This window comes from Ambystoma mexicanum, chromosome 5q, assembly GCF_040938575.1.
Source record: "Ambystoma mexicanum isolate Mex_15411 chromosome 5q, UKY_AmexF1_1, whole genome shotgun sequence".
NCBI lineage: Eukaryota > Metazoa > Chordata > Amphibia > Caudata > Ambystomatidae > Ambystoma > Ambystoma mexicanum.
The window spans coordinates 251,602,070-251,623,770 of record NC_090933.1 but is presented as its reverse complement, the minus strand read 5'-3'; the positions used below and the strand labels follow the sequence as shown (position 1 = coordinate 251,623,770).

Here is a 21,701-nt window from a genome sequence, read left to right as displayed (position 1 = left end):
TAGTACCACACAAATACACGACTAGCCTTCCCAACTTGTTGTAGCTGGCCATTGCACAATCACACACCTCCAAATACATCCTTACCATCATACTCGGACACTCATGCACACATACATTGGACAACAGCCCAACCCATACCTTCTTTTTTTCCAACAGACCCCAAAGAATGCCCACCAAAAAGCAAGTTCGTAGAAAGCAACGCAGAAGTATAGCAAATCAAAGCATCCATCTCTAGCAATATTTGTACAAAAAGTTCAAACAAAAGATCTAATCGAGTCATTAAGCGAAACAAAACAAGCTTCCGGTACAAAAACGTTGCCTCCTCTTTCAAAATGTAAAACAAAACAGAAAGTGATTAACAAGAATTCAGCTACCATTACTGCTAACAGTGCTCCTATAAATCTTGTAGTGGCAAGTAACCATACCAAAAAATGTTCCGCCACAGGGTCCTTCAGAATATTATAAAAACAGGAAAGAAATCATGCACAACCCTTAAAACCTACCATAGAAAATTAATCTTAGAAGCTCTCATAGACAGTGCAATCCTTCTCAAAAGGAAGTTATTTATTTTAGTGTTGAATGACACCACTAACAAAACAAACTACTAAATTACAAAAAAGACTTCTCAATAAACGGAATGTCAACAAAAATAACTTCTTAAATATCTGTGGAGGTGAATGGAGTCACACCAGGAGCACAGAACCATATTTCAATGAAGAAGCATACAAACAAAAGCAAACAAACACCATTGCTATACATAGCAGCGGACGAGGGTATGAAAACCTTAATACCATTATGGAATAAGAAACGTTGCTCACAAAATTATCCCCAGAAAATTCAGTATCACCTCTCCATTAGACTGAACCAAAACGTCCAGTGTACAAATGGCCGTGCACATCAATGTGTAACATTGACAAAAAATCTTTCAAATCTTTACACCAGTTCCTCAATCAATATGTAAAAGACAAATTCAAAATGAACTTCTACAAAATATGGATACCTGTCCAGTGCGTAAATACACAGGGCGACAAGGACATTCATTAGCCTGATTTCAGGACCTAATTGCAAAAACACCTTCCATCATATCAAAATGATATCAACACATCATTCAACTATAAGAAATCTAGTCCATAAACTGTACTATGCTAAAAGTCCAGCTTCAGCATTGGACAATTTAAATAACAATCTTCTACATGGTACAGCCAAAGACCTACTCGAAGAAATAGAGCATATCCAGAGCAAATATTTTGGAAGTCAAAGCAATTTACAAAATGCAATAGCTTTACAACAGACTAGGAACAATTCTACAAATGGCAACCTTCTACTACACACATACAAAAAAGAAATACTAACATTTAAAAGTACATCCGCTTAAGTACCAAACCATGTGTGTGTGTTGCCGCAGACCTTTTTATAAAAGTAGCACAAAAACTGTAGACATAAAATACAAAATAGAAGACAATGAAGATTCCAAATGGTTTGAATTAGCTCTCTACCTTATAGCAGAATACAAATACGAAATAAATGACCCCTTAATACTTTGCAGTTACTGCACTGCAAAAACTTGACAACAACCAAACTCCTTCATGTGCTATCACAAATAACTTGGAATTATTCCCACTACCAAAACCCTTGCAACTACTCAATTTATATGAGAGCATCATAATTCAAACAGTGCACCCATTTCAAGCAATAATACGCCTTCAACCAAAAACAGTAAAATCACCTCCCTCAGAATCAGTGAAAGGCATTTGTGGCAAAGTAGTTTATTTACCATTAGATCTAAAAGAAAATGTGCACACTTTGGGAGTGCAACATCCAATAGAGCAATCTTTAATTGGCTTAGTAAATGGTGTACCTACAAAAGACAAACAAATTTTACAACAACTCGTAGACTTACATAAAGTTAGACAAGCCTTAAACTATCTAAAAGACAATAATGAATACTACAAAGAAATTAATATTGAAGAAAACCTGAGGGAAACCACTGAAATAATTCAAGAGTCACCAGAAACTGGTAAATTTGAACTTCTAGATCCTGCTACAGTATCCAATATTTTAGACCATTATACAATTCATCCATTACACTCTAAAGACACCATAGATGATGCACTAGAAATGTACCAAATGCGAAAAAACCAAAGGATAACGAATCGGCATATGGGAAAAAAGTATAGAAGCACATGCTTTTCCTCTACTCTTTCCTACTGGGAAAGGAGGAAGGTACGATGATAGACCCATTCAGATATCAGCATCAGAATACCGCTTGTTACGAATGTATTCTGAAGATCCCAGATTTAGATAAAATGTGGAATACATATTCCACCTACTCTTTGAAAGTGAACTAGCAACTCTATGCTACGGAGTTGCACACACATTGAAATCGGGTACCCATTTTCAAAATGTCAGCTACGCAATTACTACAAAAAGTGCAAGAAAAAGATGAGGTTCTACAATCGAGCATTGCAAATCTGTTAGCAAACATGCGTGGTACTAAAGAGTACTGATTCCGACGTCACAGAGATGTACGTTGTATGATAAGAAATCTTGGCCCACCCACTTGGTTTGTTAGATTAAGTTGTGCAGAATATGCATGGGAAGATTTACATGATTTCCTACGCATATCAAACAAAAAAAAACAAACATAGATATACTAACACCTGGAGAACTTTGCTCTCTAGATCCTGTTAATGTTTCAAGATATTTCCATCATCGCTTCATTGCTATGCTACACTTTATTTGTAATAAAACTCTTCCTCCCCTCGGAGAAGTGCAACACTTCTTTTGGAGAAAAGAATACCAAGCCAGAGGAGCACCATATATCCACATGCTATTATGGCTTAAAGATGCTCCTAAATTTGGTCAAGACCGAATTGAAAAATGTCACTTGTGAAATTCCTTCAGAAGCAACAAATAGTGATCTTCATGCACACATTTTACAATTTCAAAGACACATGTATGGAAAATCTGAAAATATAGTATGGCTAAGTCTTGGTCGTGCTAAATCTAGAAAGAGTTCTAAAATCATATGACGACATAGAAACAATAGCCAAAAATGATCCCAACAGCCAAGACATTTTGAGAAACAATTTACTAGACACATACTACCTAAACAGGAGTACCACTTTGGAAACCATGTGTCTATACCACAAAGCCCAAAACTTCACATACAAAAATAATATAAAACCAGATGAAAACAAAGGTAGATACAGGGTGACAAATTGTGAACGCAACTTAGTGAAACTTACCAAACAAAGCTTAATTAATCATATCTAATTGTCATTTAAAAACCCCTCAACATAAAGAACTATATTACATGTCCCTGCTAAAACATTTTAAACCATGGAGAAAAGAAGAAGAGTTACTAGATCACTATGACTCCTATGATGACGTTTTCAAAGCAAATTAAAGCACTAAAACCGATGTAAACTTTACACAGTACAAAACAATGTTGCACAATGAACAGCAACACGAAGAACTACTCCAGGCCCAACTAGATAAGGATACTCCTGACAGTAGTCAACCTTCTGTAACAGGAAGCCAAGAACCACTGGGACAGCCACTAATAGCAAATGAGACAGAATTAGCTATGGCAGAAGTAGAAATCACCATGTGTCACTATGAAGAAGATACAGAAGACTTAACTGTACTGCAATCAAAACTGAACAATGAGCAGGTAGCATTTTTCAAGAACTAGCAAAAGAAATTGCACATGGTGTACAACGTGAAAATAAAGAATGTACCTGCCAAAATGGCAAACCTATACTACTGTACATCAGTGGTCAAGCCGGTTCAGGCACAACATTCTTAATCAAAATCGGCAAGTTCCTTCAACAATTGACAAACAACAAACTGTCAGCTGTTATAATTGCTCCCACAGGTTTAGCTGCCTACAACATAGGCGCTGTCACTTTACACAGATTACTACTCCTTCCAGTAGAACACCAAAACAAATTAGAATATTACAAACTTTCTACAGAAGCTGCAATGGAACTACGCAGAGTGTTAAAACAAATGAAAATGCTACTAATAGATGAAGTGAGCATGGTCTCCAAACTAATGTTGTCTTTGATTCACCTCAGATTACAAGAAGTACTCAAAACAAACTACGAAGAGCTCTTTGGAGGAAAACACATTGTTTTCGGAAATCTTCAATTGACACCAGTGAAAGGTGAACCTATTTTTAAAACCTTAGGACACAAACTATGCCGTAAAAATGTTGGCAACATTTCCAATACAGAGAATTAACAGAAAACATGTGCCAGTCTGCAGACCTCACATACGCCAACAGTTTAAAAAGTATTAGAGTTGGTGTAATCTCAAGAAGCACAAGCAATATTAAAAACCCGGCACATCCTTGCACTCTATGGCCATACCTCATGTGCTACTGATGTCATGGAACAATTGGCACACAAAAATGTCAATTGTATGTCCTTGATGCCAACTCTTGCAAGCTGTTCCAAATTCAATGAAACAATGTTGAGAAATGAAATGCAACCAATAATTGAAATTTGCTCCACAGACAAACTGGACGTACATGGTATGACACTATCCATGTGTCAACAAGCCACAACAAGACTAAATACCTTAGAAAACTCTTATCTCCAACACAGCTGTGTTTGGAGAAAATATTAAAATTATCTCTAAACCGTAGAGTAATGCTTAAACATAACCTTGATGTGGAGCAAGGACTAGTTAATGGAGCACTTGGTGCAGTTGTTGGCTTTCAAACATACCCACGTGACAACTTTCACTTTGCCAATATTCTCTGACAAACTATCAGAAGTAAAAAGGATAGGACGTTCAACAGCTCAATTCCTTCTTTTCAAAGACATGTATGTACGCAGAGAACAATTTTCTCTAGCATACGCAGTCACCATTCACAAATCACAAAGTCCTACCCTAGATAAAGCATTGATAGATATTGGAAACACAGTCTTTAAAGAAGGCATGAGCTACGTAGCACTATCACGCTTACGTACACTTGACGGTCTACTTCTAATCAACTTTGATGCAAGTAAAGTAAACACTGCTATTCCTTGAATTTTAGAATACAATAGACTACGTTCACTATACACCCCCATCTAAAAACCTATCCTGTTCCACAAAAAGCAAAACGTTGTAAAAGAAAACTACTTTAAACAGAAATGCAACAGGATCTTACTGCAAATCCTCCAAAGAGAGTAAAAGAAGCGAATACTTAATCAATTACTACAACCAAAGAAGAAATTACTACTAAAAGTAACTTGGGTTTTTCTTCAAAGAAACAACACACACTCCGAAGAAATTACTTGGACACAGAACTATCTGGTCCATTCAAATTTTCAAATATAACTGGTGTAAATTGCTACTCAAATGTAGCAATAAATATTCTATTCCAATTGCCACCAATTGTTGACATTTACTTACACAATACAGACCAATTGTGTTTGCAAATGTTAGTCCTTCATAGAAATGCAAGCAACAAACCTGACAACACATACAGTGTTCATGGAATAAAACAAGAATTGGACTACTGTGCTGGAATGGTGAAATTCACTATAATCTCATTAGAAGATCCACAATAATTTCTAATGTACTTACTACAAGTACTGGAAAACAAAATATACCTATAAATTCTTCCAGATTTCATACATGTGGAAACATACATGCGCTCTCTGCAACAATATAGCACAGGAACAAATCCCTAATGAACGCTTCGTTTATGTATCCATACCTAACTGTGAATCCGTTCCATTTCAGCAACATGTACAAAATGCAAACCATGGCAGATTATGTACTACCTGCAATTCAGATAATTGCTCCACCTTACAAATACAAACACATAGTAAATACGTAATACTAATGCTTCTACGTTACAATGCAGATGGTACCAAAAACAACTGCAAGCTGACTGGATTCACACATTGTCAAGTATCACTTGGTAAGAAAACCTTCACAACAATGGGTATAATCTACCACACAGGAGTAACAACCAATGCAGGTCACTGCACTGCATATATAAAAAAGAATTGTGGATGGTTCAAATGTAATTATAATACCATTACTCTAAAGCAGAGATTACCAGACAATCTTATAAACGCTTATTTAATATTCTTAAAACCAAAATTTAATAACTAATCTTTGCATAAACATTAATAAAACTTCAATTAGAAAACTATAATACGCCAACAGGTATCTAACTGCCCCAAGATTTTGCAACAACCAAACAGATAAATCAATACCACTAAAATATAATAAGAAATAAACAGTTAGAATACGTCAACGGGTATCTTACTGCCCCAAAAATCTGCAACTACCCAACAGATAGATGAGCAACTTGAAAATATAAATAAAAAACTATAACCAGTTATCTAACAATCTAACAATCTGCAACAAGCCAACAGATAGGACATTAACTAGAAACAACAAATAAACACTGAAAAGAAAGAAATGTATTGTACCATAACAAAAAAGGTTTTTTTTTTAATCCAGCATGGATATTTTTTCCCACAGACCCAATGATTTAAGAAACAAACACAGAAACTGAGCAAACTGCACATTACACTGGTTTGTAAACTACTAAATATGAGGGTCGAAGTAATGCTAAAATGCCTATTATGTAATGCAATAACTCATTATAAACTACCTTCACTAACATGATCTTTTCTTTTATCACAGAAATTGAAAAAGAATATCTGCTCCAGTTACCCAAGTCAAGAAAAAATATATCCAACCACAATAAATCAAACAGTAAGTATATTACAATTCAACTCACAAATACTGCTCCATAACACAACCATTGAAGCAAACATCTAACCATACACCACAATTCAAAATGTTTACTTCCATGGATATGTTATATTGCAGTGCTTGTTACCAAACTCTACAATCTTAATTACATGACATAGCCAAAACTTAACATACAAACTATACAAATCAAACAGTACACAAACTGTAGATTTGTGGATATGACTCTAGGCCCTGGCCACAACCACCGCAGCATAACACAACCATAGAATCAAACATTTTTTTTTTTTTTTATTTGTATATGGTTTTATTAAACCTTTACAAAAAACATCAACACATCGAATCAACACATAGTATAAATACACAATTATAAATTTTACGTAATTACATTATTAGAGTATTACAAAGGGTTAAGAGAATTAGAGAAAAATTACAAGAACAAACAAGAGCAAGCGCAGTAGCAGCAAATTAACCTATATCTTTAACCTATATCTATATCTTAGGACATCATGGTAACAGCAGATATATATCTATTCAAGATGGAGGTTCCGGATAAAACTAGATAAGGCCAAACCTTCCCTACTTGTTCCAATACACAGACAGCGTTGCCATACAAGGTCAGTCGGGGGGCCTAGGAGTTGTAATTTCAAGGCATTCAAACAAGAGTCTCTCAGTGCATGGAGATGGGTACAGAACATTTTAACTATGATATATGGGCATTTTTTATGTCTGCGAACAGCCATGGTAACCGCGGACATGACGAACACATAAGGGGCGTCTGCCACCTAAACAAATACAGCATTTGACCCATCTCTTACTCCCCCACCCTCCCCAAGCACTCTTACACACTAACACACTTACCAAACTTGTATTTTTCCCACGTTCGTTACCGCGCTGTCTGTGGATGTCCACGGATCCAAGATGGCGGATGCAACAAAACAATAGGGCGCACCGCGGACATGATGTAAGCCGATTAACCAATCGGTGTCCTGTCCGCGGAGCGATCAGGAAAGTGTGTCCATGGAGCAGACATAGATATCACTAATTGTTTGACACCTACTTTTTGATCGTTTTAAAAAAAACTAATGAACGAATTTCCACGAAATTTACAAAAGCACGCTTTTGGGATGTAACTTGAAAAGTTGCTAGCCTCACAGACTGCGCTTGATCTTGCAGTTGTCACACTCTTTTGGCATTAAATAGGTGGGTTTGTTCAATTTGTGAAATAAATTCATTGATTAGAGACACACCTGGTAAGTGTTGATAAGTAGGGTTCCAAGTTTTAATATCAATAGAGAAACAAATCATTTAGAACACTAATATTCCAGAGCACTTTACGCATTAGAACATATTACACCAAAAACAAATTGCGCCAACACGTGTTTCAACCTTCCTAGGTCGTCTTCAGGGCGTCTAAATTACTAACAATTAATCCAACGTATAACTTCAATAGATAAATCCTAATTACCAGAGGTAGTCAAGGGAGGGAACATATACAACGAAGAGGTCAAATAATTTCCCAAAGGAGAGCAAATGATATAGTCAGGGAAACAAAAGACAAAAAACAAAAGAGCATTAGTATAGTTATAATGACATTTCTATTTCCAAAAATAAACCAAAGATTAAAAACTTGATCAAAAGGTTTTCACTTGAAGAAGGTTGCAACTTTTCTATGTAACTTGTTGCTGTTTATTTGGTGTACAGGCAATATTAGTAATTGTTCTGCTTCGACAGAAAAACATGTAGCAAGTGCCGTGACTTAACATAGGAGAAACTCGGGGCCAAGTCCTTCCCCCCATATCTCACCTAATGTGAAAGTCTTTTCGGGTGCTGAGGCCGTGTATTTTCCGCTGACATCATTAATAAAGACTTATTGGTGATGAAACGTTGCTGTTTTAGCAACGGTCAGATTTCCTGAAAATACAAGTAAGTGCCTTAGTACTGAGAGTCACATTAGACCAAATTAGTTTGTTTTACAATATAAGTAACTTTTGGAATGCCTTACTTTTTGCCTGAAAATGCGAGCAAAGTTTTGAAGCGAGATATTTGTCGCACAAATAGTTTACGTTCGCCTGCTTTACGTTTTCTTGCCGCATTCTGCAACGAGAGAGGTGAGTTTGTTTATGGTGTGCGTGTTACTTTAGCTACTCTAACAGTATTCAGTTAGTTTGAAGATATTACTGACGTGTCTACGTTATTCAAACTCACCGGCTTAGCTGCAATGTATTGACTGATGTCTGACGCCTTCAGGCAGTGAATGAATCATCGGCGGGTTCGCGTCGTTGTTATGGTGCCTTGGTTGCTGATTCTGATCATGTGACGGTCACGTGCTCCATCTATGGGGTCATCTGACTATGGTTGCTAAGCAACTATACCAAACAGGAAGAGGAAATAATTCGAAATAATGCTTTGTTCCACGGACTTCTTACATGTTTTTCAGCCGAAATGCAGGCAAGAAAACTCGAATAGTTATATATTCTAAGATATTAAGAATATATTTGCACATGGTTAAATAATTCCGGAATATCCCAAATTTTACTGACTTACACGGACTTGTTACATAACTCATGTAATGTTACCAATGTTTTATCAAACCTTAAAGTGTATGAATTAATATGGACAACCTATAAGTTGACTAAAATGTTACCCTGCATAATTATTACTTACTGTTCATAAGTTTATAAAAAGACACTTTTGGGATCAAGCCGTTTCTCCTGCCGCAAATTTGGTGAAATTCCGTCCAGCGGTTTGGGCTGTAGGCGTGAGCAAATTTTATAATTGTATCTTACAGAGCAGTGATAGGTGACCTGTAACTCTAAAACACCTGAAAACATCTAGTAGATTCCATGCCACCAACAGTACACATGAGTATATTACAATATTTGCATTATGCTTTTTTATGCAACATATGCCAGCATTGGCACTGTAAAACGCTCTTACATCTGCCCACAATCTATGCCCGTATGGTCAAAGTAAATCACTTGCGAAAATCTGGCTACAATATATGCCAGTATTGTAAATGTAGCTTGCTCTTATGAATCTGCTGCTACCACAATCTATGCCAGTATGCTCTCTATGGGGAAAACATTTTTGGGACCCCCCTATAACTTTGCCCCCCTAGACCAAACCTCACCAAACTCAGAGTGGCCATATACTTTTTTTGCAAAGTTTGGTGTGGATTTGTCCACGGGGAGCGAAGTTATAAACTGCCCAAAAAGTGCTCTTCCTATTGGATTAGCAATTTAACCATAACTACACGGCCACTACCGGGCCGTGTCATATATATATATTTCATCTGAGTAAATCTACTTCATGCATTTCCTTATACGATTACTACCCAAACTGATACCTTAGCTTTTACTGTCTCATAGGCTCTATTCCAGACCATATATACTGTATTTGACATCGCATTTGAATGCACACTCATCACTGTAGACCAATTTTGGACTTCTGTGATGTCGTGCAAACAACTTATGTGTCATAGAAAGTGTTAACAGCTTAGGACATTGCGTAAGAATGTGTCGAGAGGTCTCTATGGAGCTCTCACAAATTCTACACTTCCATATCCATGTGTGAGCCCAAGCTCCAGTAACCATACCAGTATGGAGCAAATTAAAACAAAGTAAGATAATACAATGTTGCAAATTCTGGTCTATAATGGAACGTATATAATGCATACGTTCTAAGTATGGAAAGGATCTTCTAGTGAAGGTAGCCAGTGTTTGTTGCTCTGTCCCATACATATGCTTTGTCCACTAATGCTTTCATAATTGATGAGGGTGAGGTGTCCAAGTATTTATCCGGGCACCATCCTATCATATTATGAAATATTACACATGAATCATGCTGCTGTTTCATAGCGTATGACAAGAAAACCTCTCTTTTGCCTTCTGGCACATGCCAACTGATTCATGTTTTACCATCTTCAGCCATTCCTTTTTGCAGTGACTGACTTCTTTTGATTTTAATCACTGTCATTAGTGACATTAATATACAATAGCAAATTGATCAGCGCGATTTTGGAAAGACCAAGAACCACTTGAATTACCTTAATACAAAATTCTTCTTTTATTTCATTCAATTTATGTATCAATCTTTTTAAGGACAATATACAGTACAAATGTTAAACATTGACATAGACACAGGAATAAAGTGTCTAACATTACATGTATTCCTTATTGTATGTTTTTTCACAACTATTCATAACTGTAACCCTTCCTGCTGCACAAAGGATGGGCTTGATTTTTTTTGATGCCTTATTACTTGGCTCGTTATGCAGTGTATGTATATTTACACTGCTTTTATCAGAATATGTCGACACAGATGTGTTTCGGCCTCACAAGCTTGTAGAGTGCTCACTCCCACAGCCTTCATCAGGACAGAGGTCACTACTTTCGTCTCCCATATATGGATTCCTGTGCTCAAAATCTGCAACATGGATCAGACAAATACAAAGGATTCAAGCTAGGTCTCCCCAAATTAGTTTGTCATTGTTGGGCAAGATTGTGTGCAGGATCCTTTGAAAGACTACAGCAACCTTGACCTCCTGGCAATAGGAATCCAACCGTTTGTATATGTCTGTACTACACAGGTTGGTAGTGTGGCTGAGCAGCCAGGCTTATCTCAAGAGGTGTCAATGTGAGCAGTAGTGGTGTTACACAGATTCACAATGACAATTATTCAAATAAACGTACACTCAAGGTTTCTTGATTAAACAATTATTTATTTAACAGGCAGTTATATAAGCCTTCTTCAGAAGGGAGCAAAACATGTAACATTTCAAAATGCACTTCAAATCACACTCTTAGTTTCTCTAATCAGATGATACCCATTAGGGATGGCACTCAGACACTTCCTACACCCTCAGGTGACTTAAATAGCTAGGACACTGTGGACATTGATTTATCATTGGTACATTTAGAGCAATACTGAGTTTGATGCAAAGGTTAGATATGGGAATAAAACCAAGATTAACAAAGCGTTTATTAACTGGTAAGTACTTTTTAAAACCCCCAATGCAAAGTAAATGAACCCCTTCCTGGATGTAAGGCAAAAGCACAAAGTCAGAGGTAGAAGAGTCTCTCATGGAGCAAGGACAGCCAATGTTAGTTGAAAAAAGTATAGGGGAGCTGAAGCTCTTATTTGCAGGTAAGTAAAAGAAGGACCTTTATAACAAGAAATGGCGAAAAAAGACCACAGCCATTTTGACAAAATGGGCACACATGGGTGCTTTACCAAGGCTGCAATTACAGCCCGCTGTAAAAACACACAATGGTAGTAAAAAGTAAACCACTGCCTCCAGTCATTAACTGTAGAAAGAGTAACACAAAAATGTAACCTGAGAAACTAGACAAAGGGGATACTAAGTAACCCCTCCAGCACACTATTGTACGATAGTGTGTGCTGGGTCTAGAAAGTTACAAAATGTAGGTAAAGTCAATTTCACTTCACTTCTCTTGGTAACTGTAGTTAAACCAAGGGAAGGTATTGAAACCTTTGGGAAATCTGAGACTTCCTCGTGCCACTGCACTGAAGGTGCTGTGTGTCACAATGTAAAGATGATGCCTACGGAGTTTGTCAGACTCCAAAGTCAAAAGAAACTCAAATAATAAATCACGGAAGGTAGAAGGGAATTTGCACATTTTGGGGAATTCTCCCTAGCAGTCCTATTTTTTAATATGTCCAACATCTCTTTGAACGACATCAATAGTGAATTGTGATTTGATTAGTGAAATTGAGCCAAACTACATGTGTATTGCCTCTGAGTGGCTTGAGGCATTCCAAGATTATGCCTCCACAGTTTTCCCTCTAGTCTCTTCACCATTGCAGCTGTTCAACGTAGTATGTTTCCAGCCCATGCAGTACGGCTGGAATGATGCTGGTTTTATAAATCCTGACCATTCCCTCCTTTTTGTGAAGGCATCATGAAGCAAGACTCAGTCAAGAGATTCAAAAGTTCCAAAATAATTGCTTGATTAAATCAAATGTCAGGATGGATGAATGCCTAACTTGCCCTATGCTAAGGAGGGATTTCCCTACCTTAAAGAAATTTAAGGAAGAGTCTGAGTCAGAGAGTTCAACTTAAGTCTGTGTGTGTCCAAAACATATCCTTGCCCTCACAACTAAAACTAAACAATGTGTTGGGGTTGTCAGCGATAACAGAAATAGTGATCAAAATAAAGTTCTGAGCTCTTCCAGCTCCTAGCTTACTTTTCAGCTCCACTTCCCCAAGTTCAAGTGAGTTCCACAAAAGTCTCAGGATTACATCTTTCAAGGTCAACACAGTTCCACAAATCCTCGAGGTTCCCTTCCCCAAGTTCAAGACAGTCAATTTACACTTATGCTCAATCTTTCAATGGTCAAAACAACTCCAGTTCAACTTTACACTCATTCTGGATTCTATCAACAGGTCAAGCAGATTAATTATTAGTTCAATTCAGCAATGTATTTGGCATTCACAATATAGGGTTCTCTGGTCTAGGTGCAGTTGTCGGACCACAACACATGGTCCACTGATTACAGGTCACGCAACTACGAACCTTAGGCTTCCTGTCCCACACAGATTCTTTTGTATCTGCTCCTGTGTGAATGTTCACTTTCACTTGATCTCTCCTTGTCAGCCTCTTGGCTTTGTCACAATGTGTTATATATCCTTTGCCAATCTTTGGCTGTGCCACACTGTGTTCATGCATATAGTTCAGCTCATGGTAGTTCTGCTCCTTCACCACCTTGCTGTCATGTTCTCTCATAATCTTTCACACTTGCTTTCTCTTTTCGTACTTTGCTTTCAATTAGGCAATATTTGAATTTCACATTCACTTATCATTGAATCGTAGCTTTTCCAAAATGTTCTCATTCAGTTAGTTATTCAATATTTGTGATTGCTTAATTTGCTGCTTGCATAGTCTGTGACACTTGCATATTGCATTATCTTTACTTTGCTTCTAACCCGTGGCTTTGGGTTTGTTTCATCGTGTGCATGCTGTTTCATTAATTTGGCACTCGTCTCGCTTTCCCACAGCCCCCAGGTGTGCCCCGGTTTGAGTGACTTTCCCTCTTGACTCACCGGCTCCTGGCTTTCCGTCTGGGGTGGCTGTACGTTTGCTTTTTAGCTCTGTTAGTTGGCTTTCTTTTGCTCACGGGCCCCGCTCGCACTTCGGTTTTTCAACCCTTCTAACAACCAGCTCCACTTCTCCTCAGGCGCTGTCAGTTACTTTACTTGCTTTTCCTTAACCGCAGCTCCGGCTGCATATCTCTGACCATGGTGGCTCCCACAACTGTGGTATTCTAGCGGCCTGCCTTGCCCTGGGCTCCACAATTCCTTGGGATCGTCTGCTGGTGCCCTGGCTCTCCTTCAGCACCCACCATGGCTGCCTCCTCGCAATCTTGATTCCCTGCTGGTCTCATCCCTTCTTATACACCTGCAACCACCTGACAGGTTACAGATGTGAGTTCCAAATTTGTACTGCCTATTTGCAATTAGAGGTGAACTTGGGCCATGCCTGAGCATTACACCACTCTTCAGGCCTCTTCCTCTTCTCAGTACTAGAGTGGTGAACTGACTTGCTAGTGTTCATTACTCCTTGTCACCTCTTCTTCATCTTAGTACTGTAGTACTAAGGTCTCGGGAGGATAGCTCAGCGGCAACATGCTCGCCTTGGAAGCAAGACCACACGGAGCAACACAGGTTTGATCCCCGGGTCCGCGCTCAGAAACCTCTGGGTATTAAGCGCGTTTGAAATAACCTATCATATAATCATATAACCTATCATAGTAGGTTGAATGAGTGGAGATGTTTTGCAATCGCCCATACAGGCTTGGGGAGGGTTACGTTGGCTCTCATTAGGGAAAGGGGGATACCATGTCCCACTATTAGCCCACCTCCTTTTGTATGCTTTTGCTTTGGCTTCTAAATTGATAATGTCCTTTGATGTTATACTGACTAGAGGGAAAGGGGCAACAACCCATAAATGCACCTGGGATTAGGGGTTCATTATGGAATGGGAGGGGGGAGTACCGTGTCTTCCCTGGGGATTTCCTCTCCCCAAGAATCCTCCACCCAGGTGATCCTCCCTGGCTTCTCCAGCCCCAGGGTCAGGATTCAAAAGTGATGGTCTTTCCCTGGCCACCGGAGAAGAGGATCCATAGGGAGTAGATGTGAGGACACCCTCGGGTTTCACACACTTTACCCGTACATAGGATTTAATTAGGCCAAATCGGCTTAAAGCTTTTAATGAGACAAATTGCTGTGGTGTCTTAGCAGATAGCGTAGGAGTGATGATAGTTTCTTAATAAGTATTTGACTCTACCTTTTCCATGGAAGGTCCCCCTGAAGTTTTTAATCATGCACCTACTAGCCACTGCCATGATCTTAGACTTGGTGCTGTTGATTTCTAAACTTTTCTCCATTGAATATTTCTCAAGGGCTATTAACGCTGTAGGCCAATGGGTGTTTTATTAAACCGCGCTGTCATCAGCGTATGACAGCCAGGTAATCTTAGTATTTTGCAATTTTGGCGGGCGGTGGGGGAGTGTAAGGAACCTATGGTGAGAGCAGTAAAGACAGACACAAGTGATCATAGTTGAAGGGTGTCTATTAAACTGTAAATGCAGGGTGGAAGAACGCCTAACCTAAATCTAAGAATGCAGCAAGCGTCTACCATCAAATAAAAAAAAATAAGGCTGTCCTTGTGGTGTCTTGTCAAAATAAAAAGGCCTATACTAAAAAAAAAACTATTGCCAAATCCTTACAACTAATTACAGAAAGAGTGTGGGATAGGGTATTCATTAAAGAAAGAAGTGTTCGCAAATTATTTTTTTTTCATGATTATTCAGGATGTGATTGCCAGGGTTCTCCCTTCCCCATGTTTTGAGCACGGGACAAGATGGGTCTCCTGAGCACAACACACACTTGAGCTTTCCCAGCACGAACCAACAGTTCTGAATCCGCTATCGGGTTCTTTGATGGCCAAGTCTCCTTTAACAAAAGTCTCTTCTCGTCAAGGCCTGATGTTCTTGACAAATTTACACAAAGTTCTACTCCACAAATACTTTGGGTGATAACTGTCCACCCTTGGATCTCCCTCAGTCAGGCTCGGACCTCAGTTGACAAGGGGGACATTTTCCTTCCCCTTCTCTTGCAATGCTTCTTGCTTTCTCAAATCTTAAAGTACTTTTAAACAGGGTTTCAGTCTTTTCCCTTGGTTGTAGGCTTCCCTCTGCCGAGCACACTCTTGCTAACCTTTACAAAACAGTTCATGCAGTAATTTTCATCATGTGGGATTCACTTCCCTTATCTTTAACAATTCTCTGTTGGTCAAAGACTTTTGACGGTACAGAGGATTTTACAAGACCCCTGTACACTTTGACTGTTCTTCGCCTCATCCCAAGGCCTTCTGGTTACGTTAGTCTTTACTGTTGGATAATCGCCAGAGGTTCCTGCGTGAGCACCCACATTGTGCCGGACTCCTCTTTCTCTGGATTTTCGTCCTTAGTTAATCGTATAATTTTGCTTTTCAAAGTTCAACTTGACCTTCGGCTACTTTTCATTCAACACAGTGCAGTTTCTTAACACTCCCCTCGACTCACCGGTTGTGATAAACTGCTTGGCTTTCTTTCGTCTCAGAGTCCAGGTTGGTACCACAGAGAGACCAGCGTCTCTCCCCGGCTTGGCAATCGGCAGAGGAGGGTCTTGTGTGATATTGACATCTGGTGCAATACACGCTGGCTACTGTTCGTGAACTTATCATTCTCTCTGCTGAGGTTTCACAGACCTTCGTAGGAAAGGGCAAGGTCGACTCCTTGTCACCCTTTCGGTCTGTGCGTCTTTCGCCTCCTCTTGAACTGACGTGTGTTAGGAAGGATTTCTGAACTCTGACCTGGTGGGCAGAGGTTCAGAAGGCAAGCCTAATTTCTTGAAACAGGGTAACCTTCTGGACAAACCAGACCAATCAAGGTAGCATTGACGGTGAGGGTGATCAAAAGCCCACAATGAGCACCCACAGTAAATGACACCACAAATTACTGTCAGGTGTTTATATCAAAAATACATATACATTTATTAAAGGACTCTTAAATCAAAAGCGTAGTAAATCCCAGCAGTATTAAAAAAAACACAAAACTAACTATGAAACCTATATACAGTAACCAATGGCCTAAAGGAATATTACACAGTATAGATCCACAAGCTGCAAAGAAAGGGGTCCCACATTGCGAATAAATCTTAGGCAGTGCTTCAACAATTCAAACCTTAGCTAAGAGGCAGTCCAGTACCTATGATGAGATTAGCCTTGAGCTCAAAAGTACTTCATGGGGCTGTATCGACTCAGGAAGGTGGGTGAGGTGATGAAGTATAACTTCCCACTATTCAAGGAGGGTGTCCCCAAGAGAGCAGAACAGGTTCCAAGAGTTGGGAATAGCTTGGTGGCACAGGCTACCTAGATAAAGAAGAGTGGCCCTCAGGGGACACTTGTGCATAAAAGTCTATGGATGCACCAGGGTCCACTGGTAAGGGATGCAAATACTTACCGACCCTCAGCGCACTCTGGCCCAAACGTCTCCAGTCAAGTCAAGATCGTTCACAGGTTCAAATCCTGCAGTTGTGCGGCTCTGCGGCTTTCATAACTGCATTTTCACCCGGGGATAACCCAGGTCATGGGTAGTTCAATGGCATAAGCACGGGCACCAGAAAAGTGTTTAAAAAAAAATATATAGATATTTTACAGGTACTGCTGGAATGTGAATACATTTTAACAAAATAAAGTGGCCGTGGCCATAGTGGGCTCTGAAAAAAAACCTATTGGTGCAACATGTACAGTGGGCAAAGGAAACCTATAGGTGGAACATTCACAGTGGCTACGGCTGAAGGCTTCACTTCAGCCATGCCACACAATGAGTTTCGGTAGCTTCTTTCATTGTTCCTTCATTTTTTCTGTTCTTTACATCAACCCGCTCCCCTCTTATCCCTGTAGCCCCTTTTTCACATCTATTATACCACCTCTTCCGATTCACCTGGATTTCAGTTTATAATTTGTAGTTGCTCTAATGTTCTTTCTTCAATATGATAATTCATTCTCGTTTGATGTTGCAAAGATTGACTATTAAAAGTAAAACCAATTATGAGGCTCTATTATTTTGACATCTTAAAATTCAATCCCATGTATATATGATTGTAATAACTAAAAGGCTATATATCAAGGAATATTATTTCAGGGTATTTAAAATGGAAAATAAATGTATGGAATAGCTCTCTAAAATATCTAATTATATTTCCAAGCGGTCTTGTAATACAAAATAAACCGTCACGCACTCGAAGTTTCACGCTTTCACCTCGTCCCATCTCTCATACATCTAGGCCAGGCAACATTCATACTGCATCAGTCACTTTGCCCCCAACCTCATTACCCCTTTCCCATGTTCGCGGAGTGACACGTGAGCGGGTTTGTCCCAGGGGCCGAGCGTTCCGCTCACACAGGCACAGGGATTCCCCATTCATCCGCTGGCAGCTTCCGTGGCGTCTGCAGGATGCTGCGCGAGGGCGGTCGCTATGACAATCACTGGGACGAATCCAGCAGTCACGTGGCACAGCCCCGGGTCACGTGACGCGCTATTCCACTTCACTCGCGGATCATGTGACGCGGGGGCAGTGACTATTTATGCAGTCAACTCCCTCGGCACCGCGCTTCACAGCTGTTCACTTCGGAGGACTCTGTACGGCGCTTTGGATACTTTGTTTCACGGCTTTTCATCACGGACTGTTTTACGGACTTCTTGGATCACGCTCTCTGTCTAAACTGCCTGAATTGTTTACTCGACCTCGGATTGTTATTTGGACTGCCCTATCTGGATCTGTTTTTTCCTGCCTAAAAGCTCCATCAGCCTTTGTGATTCCAGCTCGCTTTCAATCACTACAGGCGGGGAGGTTGGGGTTCACGCCCAACCTGCTGTTCCTCCTTTCGCTTCTACCATCGGGGAGAGCCTGCTCATGTGTCATCTTCCACAGAACTATACCAAGCATAGGATATAGGGTCACAACAACCCTTGTTTAGGTATGCCCTTGTATACTTATTAAGTTTCTTTTGTGTACTGTGCTCATTTGGTTGCTAACCTAAGCTTTCCTTTGCAGCTGTCTTGGGGTTATCAACATTCCGTGGATCCGGGCTTTGAGGACAACCCACCTGTGGCCCCAATGATCGCATAGGGAATCATCTTGTATTCTCTCTTTGTGGTACTTGGGGACGGAGGTTCCATACTCTTCACGACAATCAAGATACCTGACACGAAGTACCTCATATTGTTAAAACACACATAGTATTTATACACTTTTAAACAAAATTAACATATGTGGATGATGCGGGAACTGGTGGCACTGGCTTCAGAACTCACAGCTGGACCTCCATTCCTTTAACCTTGAACAATTAAAAGCTGACCTTTTTGTTCCACTCTTCTTTTCCCCATTGTCCTTCTTAAATGTATCTCACTGCAATTTATTTTCATCAATATCCTTTGGAGCATGTTTCTGTCCCAGGTTTTTTCCCCACTATAGCTGATATTGCTGTGATTTAATTACTGGCAACGTACCCATATCTTGCCTAGGCCTTCCTGGAGCATTCCACATTAGCCATGCACCTACCTCGCCCCTTGGGGAGGGACGGGGAGAGTATCATCCCACACCCTGTGTCCGCATGATACTTGTTACCCACCCCACAAGTTGTGGCACTGGGGTGGTTAACACTTATGGCAGCGTTTTGCTGCTTCATAGCTTTGTTCTCCCTATAGAAAACGCATATGCAAGCATATTCTCTGGGCTCTGACCAATCTCATACCCCACATACATGTAACTTCAGGACAGCCTTCAAAGGCCACCACCACATACTTGCATAAAATCAAAAACGGCCCTGTTCTCAAGCAACACCTATTGAGCAGTGCGCCCTCTCATGCCACTCAAAACCCCCCAATCCCCTGTTCCACCAGGGTTCATATTTTACTATATTTCATAGGACTTTTTAACCACAATTTCCTGTAATCTATGTTCATGCTTGTTCGTAGTAATTTATTTGTGAAGAAAATACATTCAGACTGCAATTCCAACCTATCAAACGGGATCTATAGAATAATGTGAGTGTGTAATAAAGCTGAGAACAGTACAAGGAGATCATTGGTGTCCCTACCTTTGTTTTATCTGTAGGGTACTGTGATTTATCCGAACCTGGGTTCTGTGCTTTATGACCCTGAGCATTGGGAGACTCCTCAGAAGTTCAACCCTGGCCATTTTCTGGATAAAGATGGACATTTTGTGAGCAAAGAGATGTTCGTAGCGTTTGGCACAGGTACATACTGCTAATGAACTGACTGACTGGCTGCTGTTCTTTAATTTGTATAAACGGTAGAAAGGAATGTGTCCATACCACTACATTGTAGGACTGTATTAAGTTGTATTCCATTTTTAAATATGGGCTTTGTAAAGCTGCAGTAACCTGTAGTTGTCATTTGGATGCTTTGTCTGTCCTTTCACTCAGTGTCTTAACCAGGACCCTCACAAGATGCTCCAGGTTAACTGTGGCAAGGTAAGCACCAACACAGATTTCTCAATGAGGAAAGTGGTTGCTTCGAAGATCTATATTAAACCTGCATTCACAGGTTTGAATCCTTGTAAGGCTGACTCAGCCCTTCATAATGGGTAATCCAAAACTAATTGAGATTTGTCACAATGTACTCATTGCATCACGGTGCAGAAACTAAAGGTAAGTGTTGTACACTTTTAACATCAGAGGCCAAAATGTTCTAGAAGATGTTCAGTACAGGTTGGCTGAGCCGAGGACTCATTTGAAAGTCACTCAAAGACAGGGTTGCCTTTGCAACTGCTAGCCATTTTGCCATCGAGGAAAGAAAAAAAAAGAAAGAGTCATAGAGTGTTACCCGAACCTTGCACGTTTTCATTGACTCAGGAATGCTTCCGGCTCATCCTGGCCTGGATGTCAAGTACCTGCTTGAAACTCACTCCTGCCCAATCACTGTTCATCCTCATGCCTTACACAAAACAAACACCGGTCTGTAGAGGAGGAACCAAGTACCCCCACCTCAACCGTCCCGCCCATATTATCTGTACGTTGGAAACCAGAGTATGTGACATATACTGAACAGTTGAAGCAACAAAGGCCAAAAGGAATCCTAGAGGCAAGATTCCCATTGAGGAAGCCATACCTGGACACAAGGAAATATGATGGTTGTTTAAATGGGTTTCCTGAAGAAGCAGAGCAAATAAACGGCAAAGAAGACTGGTGACCTCACCAACCATCACTAGTAAACTTCACACAGAGCTGAGCTGATGTATAAAGAAGATGTAGACACAAGAGAATGAAGATATTCTATTAGGCATCAAGAAAGTATCGAGGAAAAGTGACATCTTGGGATGGAGGTGAAGAAGCCAATGCCACAGAAACGGAAGAAGACATCAAGCTATTTTACACGTATACAGATGCAAAAGAAAAGCATGCAGACAAAGTAATCTTGAGGCTAGCTTTATAGTGAATAGATTGCGGTAAGGGCCTAGGGCATATATATATATATATTCAGTGAAAAAACCTTTGTCAAAGGGACGTTATGGTTCCAAGTAAAACCGAAATTCGCCAGTTATGGTAAGCTAAGCAACCATAACTCGCGCCACCACCGTGCACTGCTAAGACTAACACCCAGGACATCAAAGATGACATCACAAATGTCATTGATGACATCACTGATGACATCACATGTGTATGTACTTTTCATGAAATATGTGTACAAGGGATTCTTATTATAATGTGGCGAAAAAAGTGTCAAGGATCATTGTAATAAATACCATACCCTTATTAGTGCATTGAACGATGCATTGATATAAATAGCATTCTATTATGGGGTTCTATCTAGTATACTAAGCTACTCATACAGAAACATAACATTGTGTGCAGCGTACAAGATGAAGGTATAATCGTAA

At 39.8% G+C, this 21,701-nt stretch overlaps 1 protein-coding gene across 3 annotated transcripts in view; it reads left to right on the top strand.

Annotated features, from left to right (window-relative positions):
* Positions 1-21,701, top strand: part of LOC138497355 (cytochrome P450 2J2-like) — a 503,127-nt gene that overhangs the window by 417,892 nt on the left and 63,534 nt on the right. For 2 of the 3 annotated variants that reach the window (XM_069620767.1, XM_069620769.1), the window contains one exon: positions 19,917-20,058. The exons of the other annotated variant lie outside the window; for it this stretch is intronic. In XM_069620767.1, coding sequence (XP_069476868.1) covers positions 19,917-20,058 — 142 coding nt within the window. The remainder of the gene's footprint in view (positions 1-19,916; positions 20,059-21,701) is intronic. 3 annotated transcript variants of the gene reach the window in all.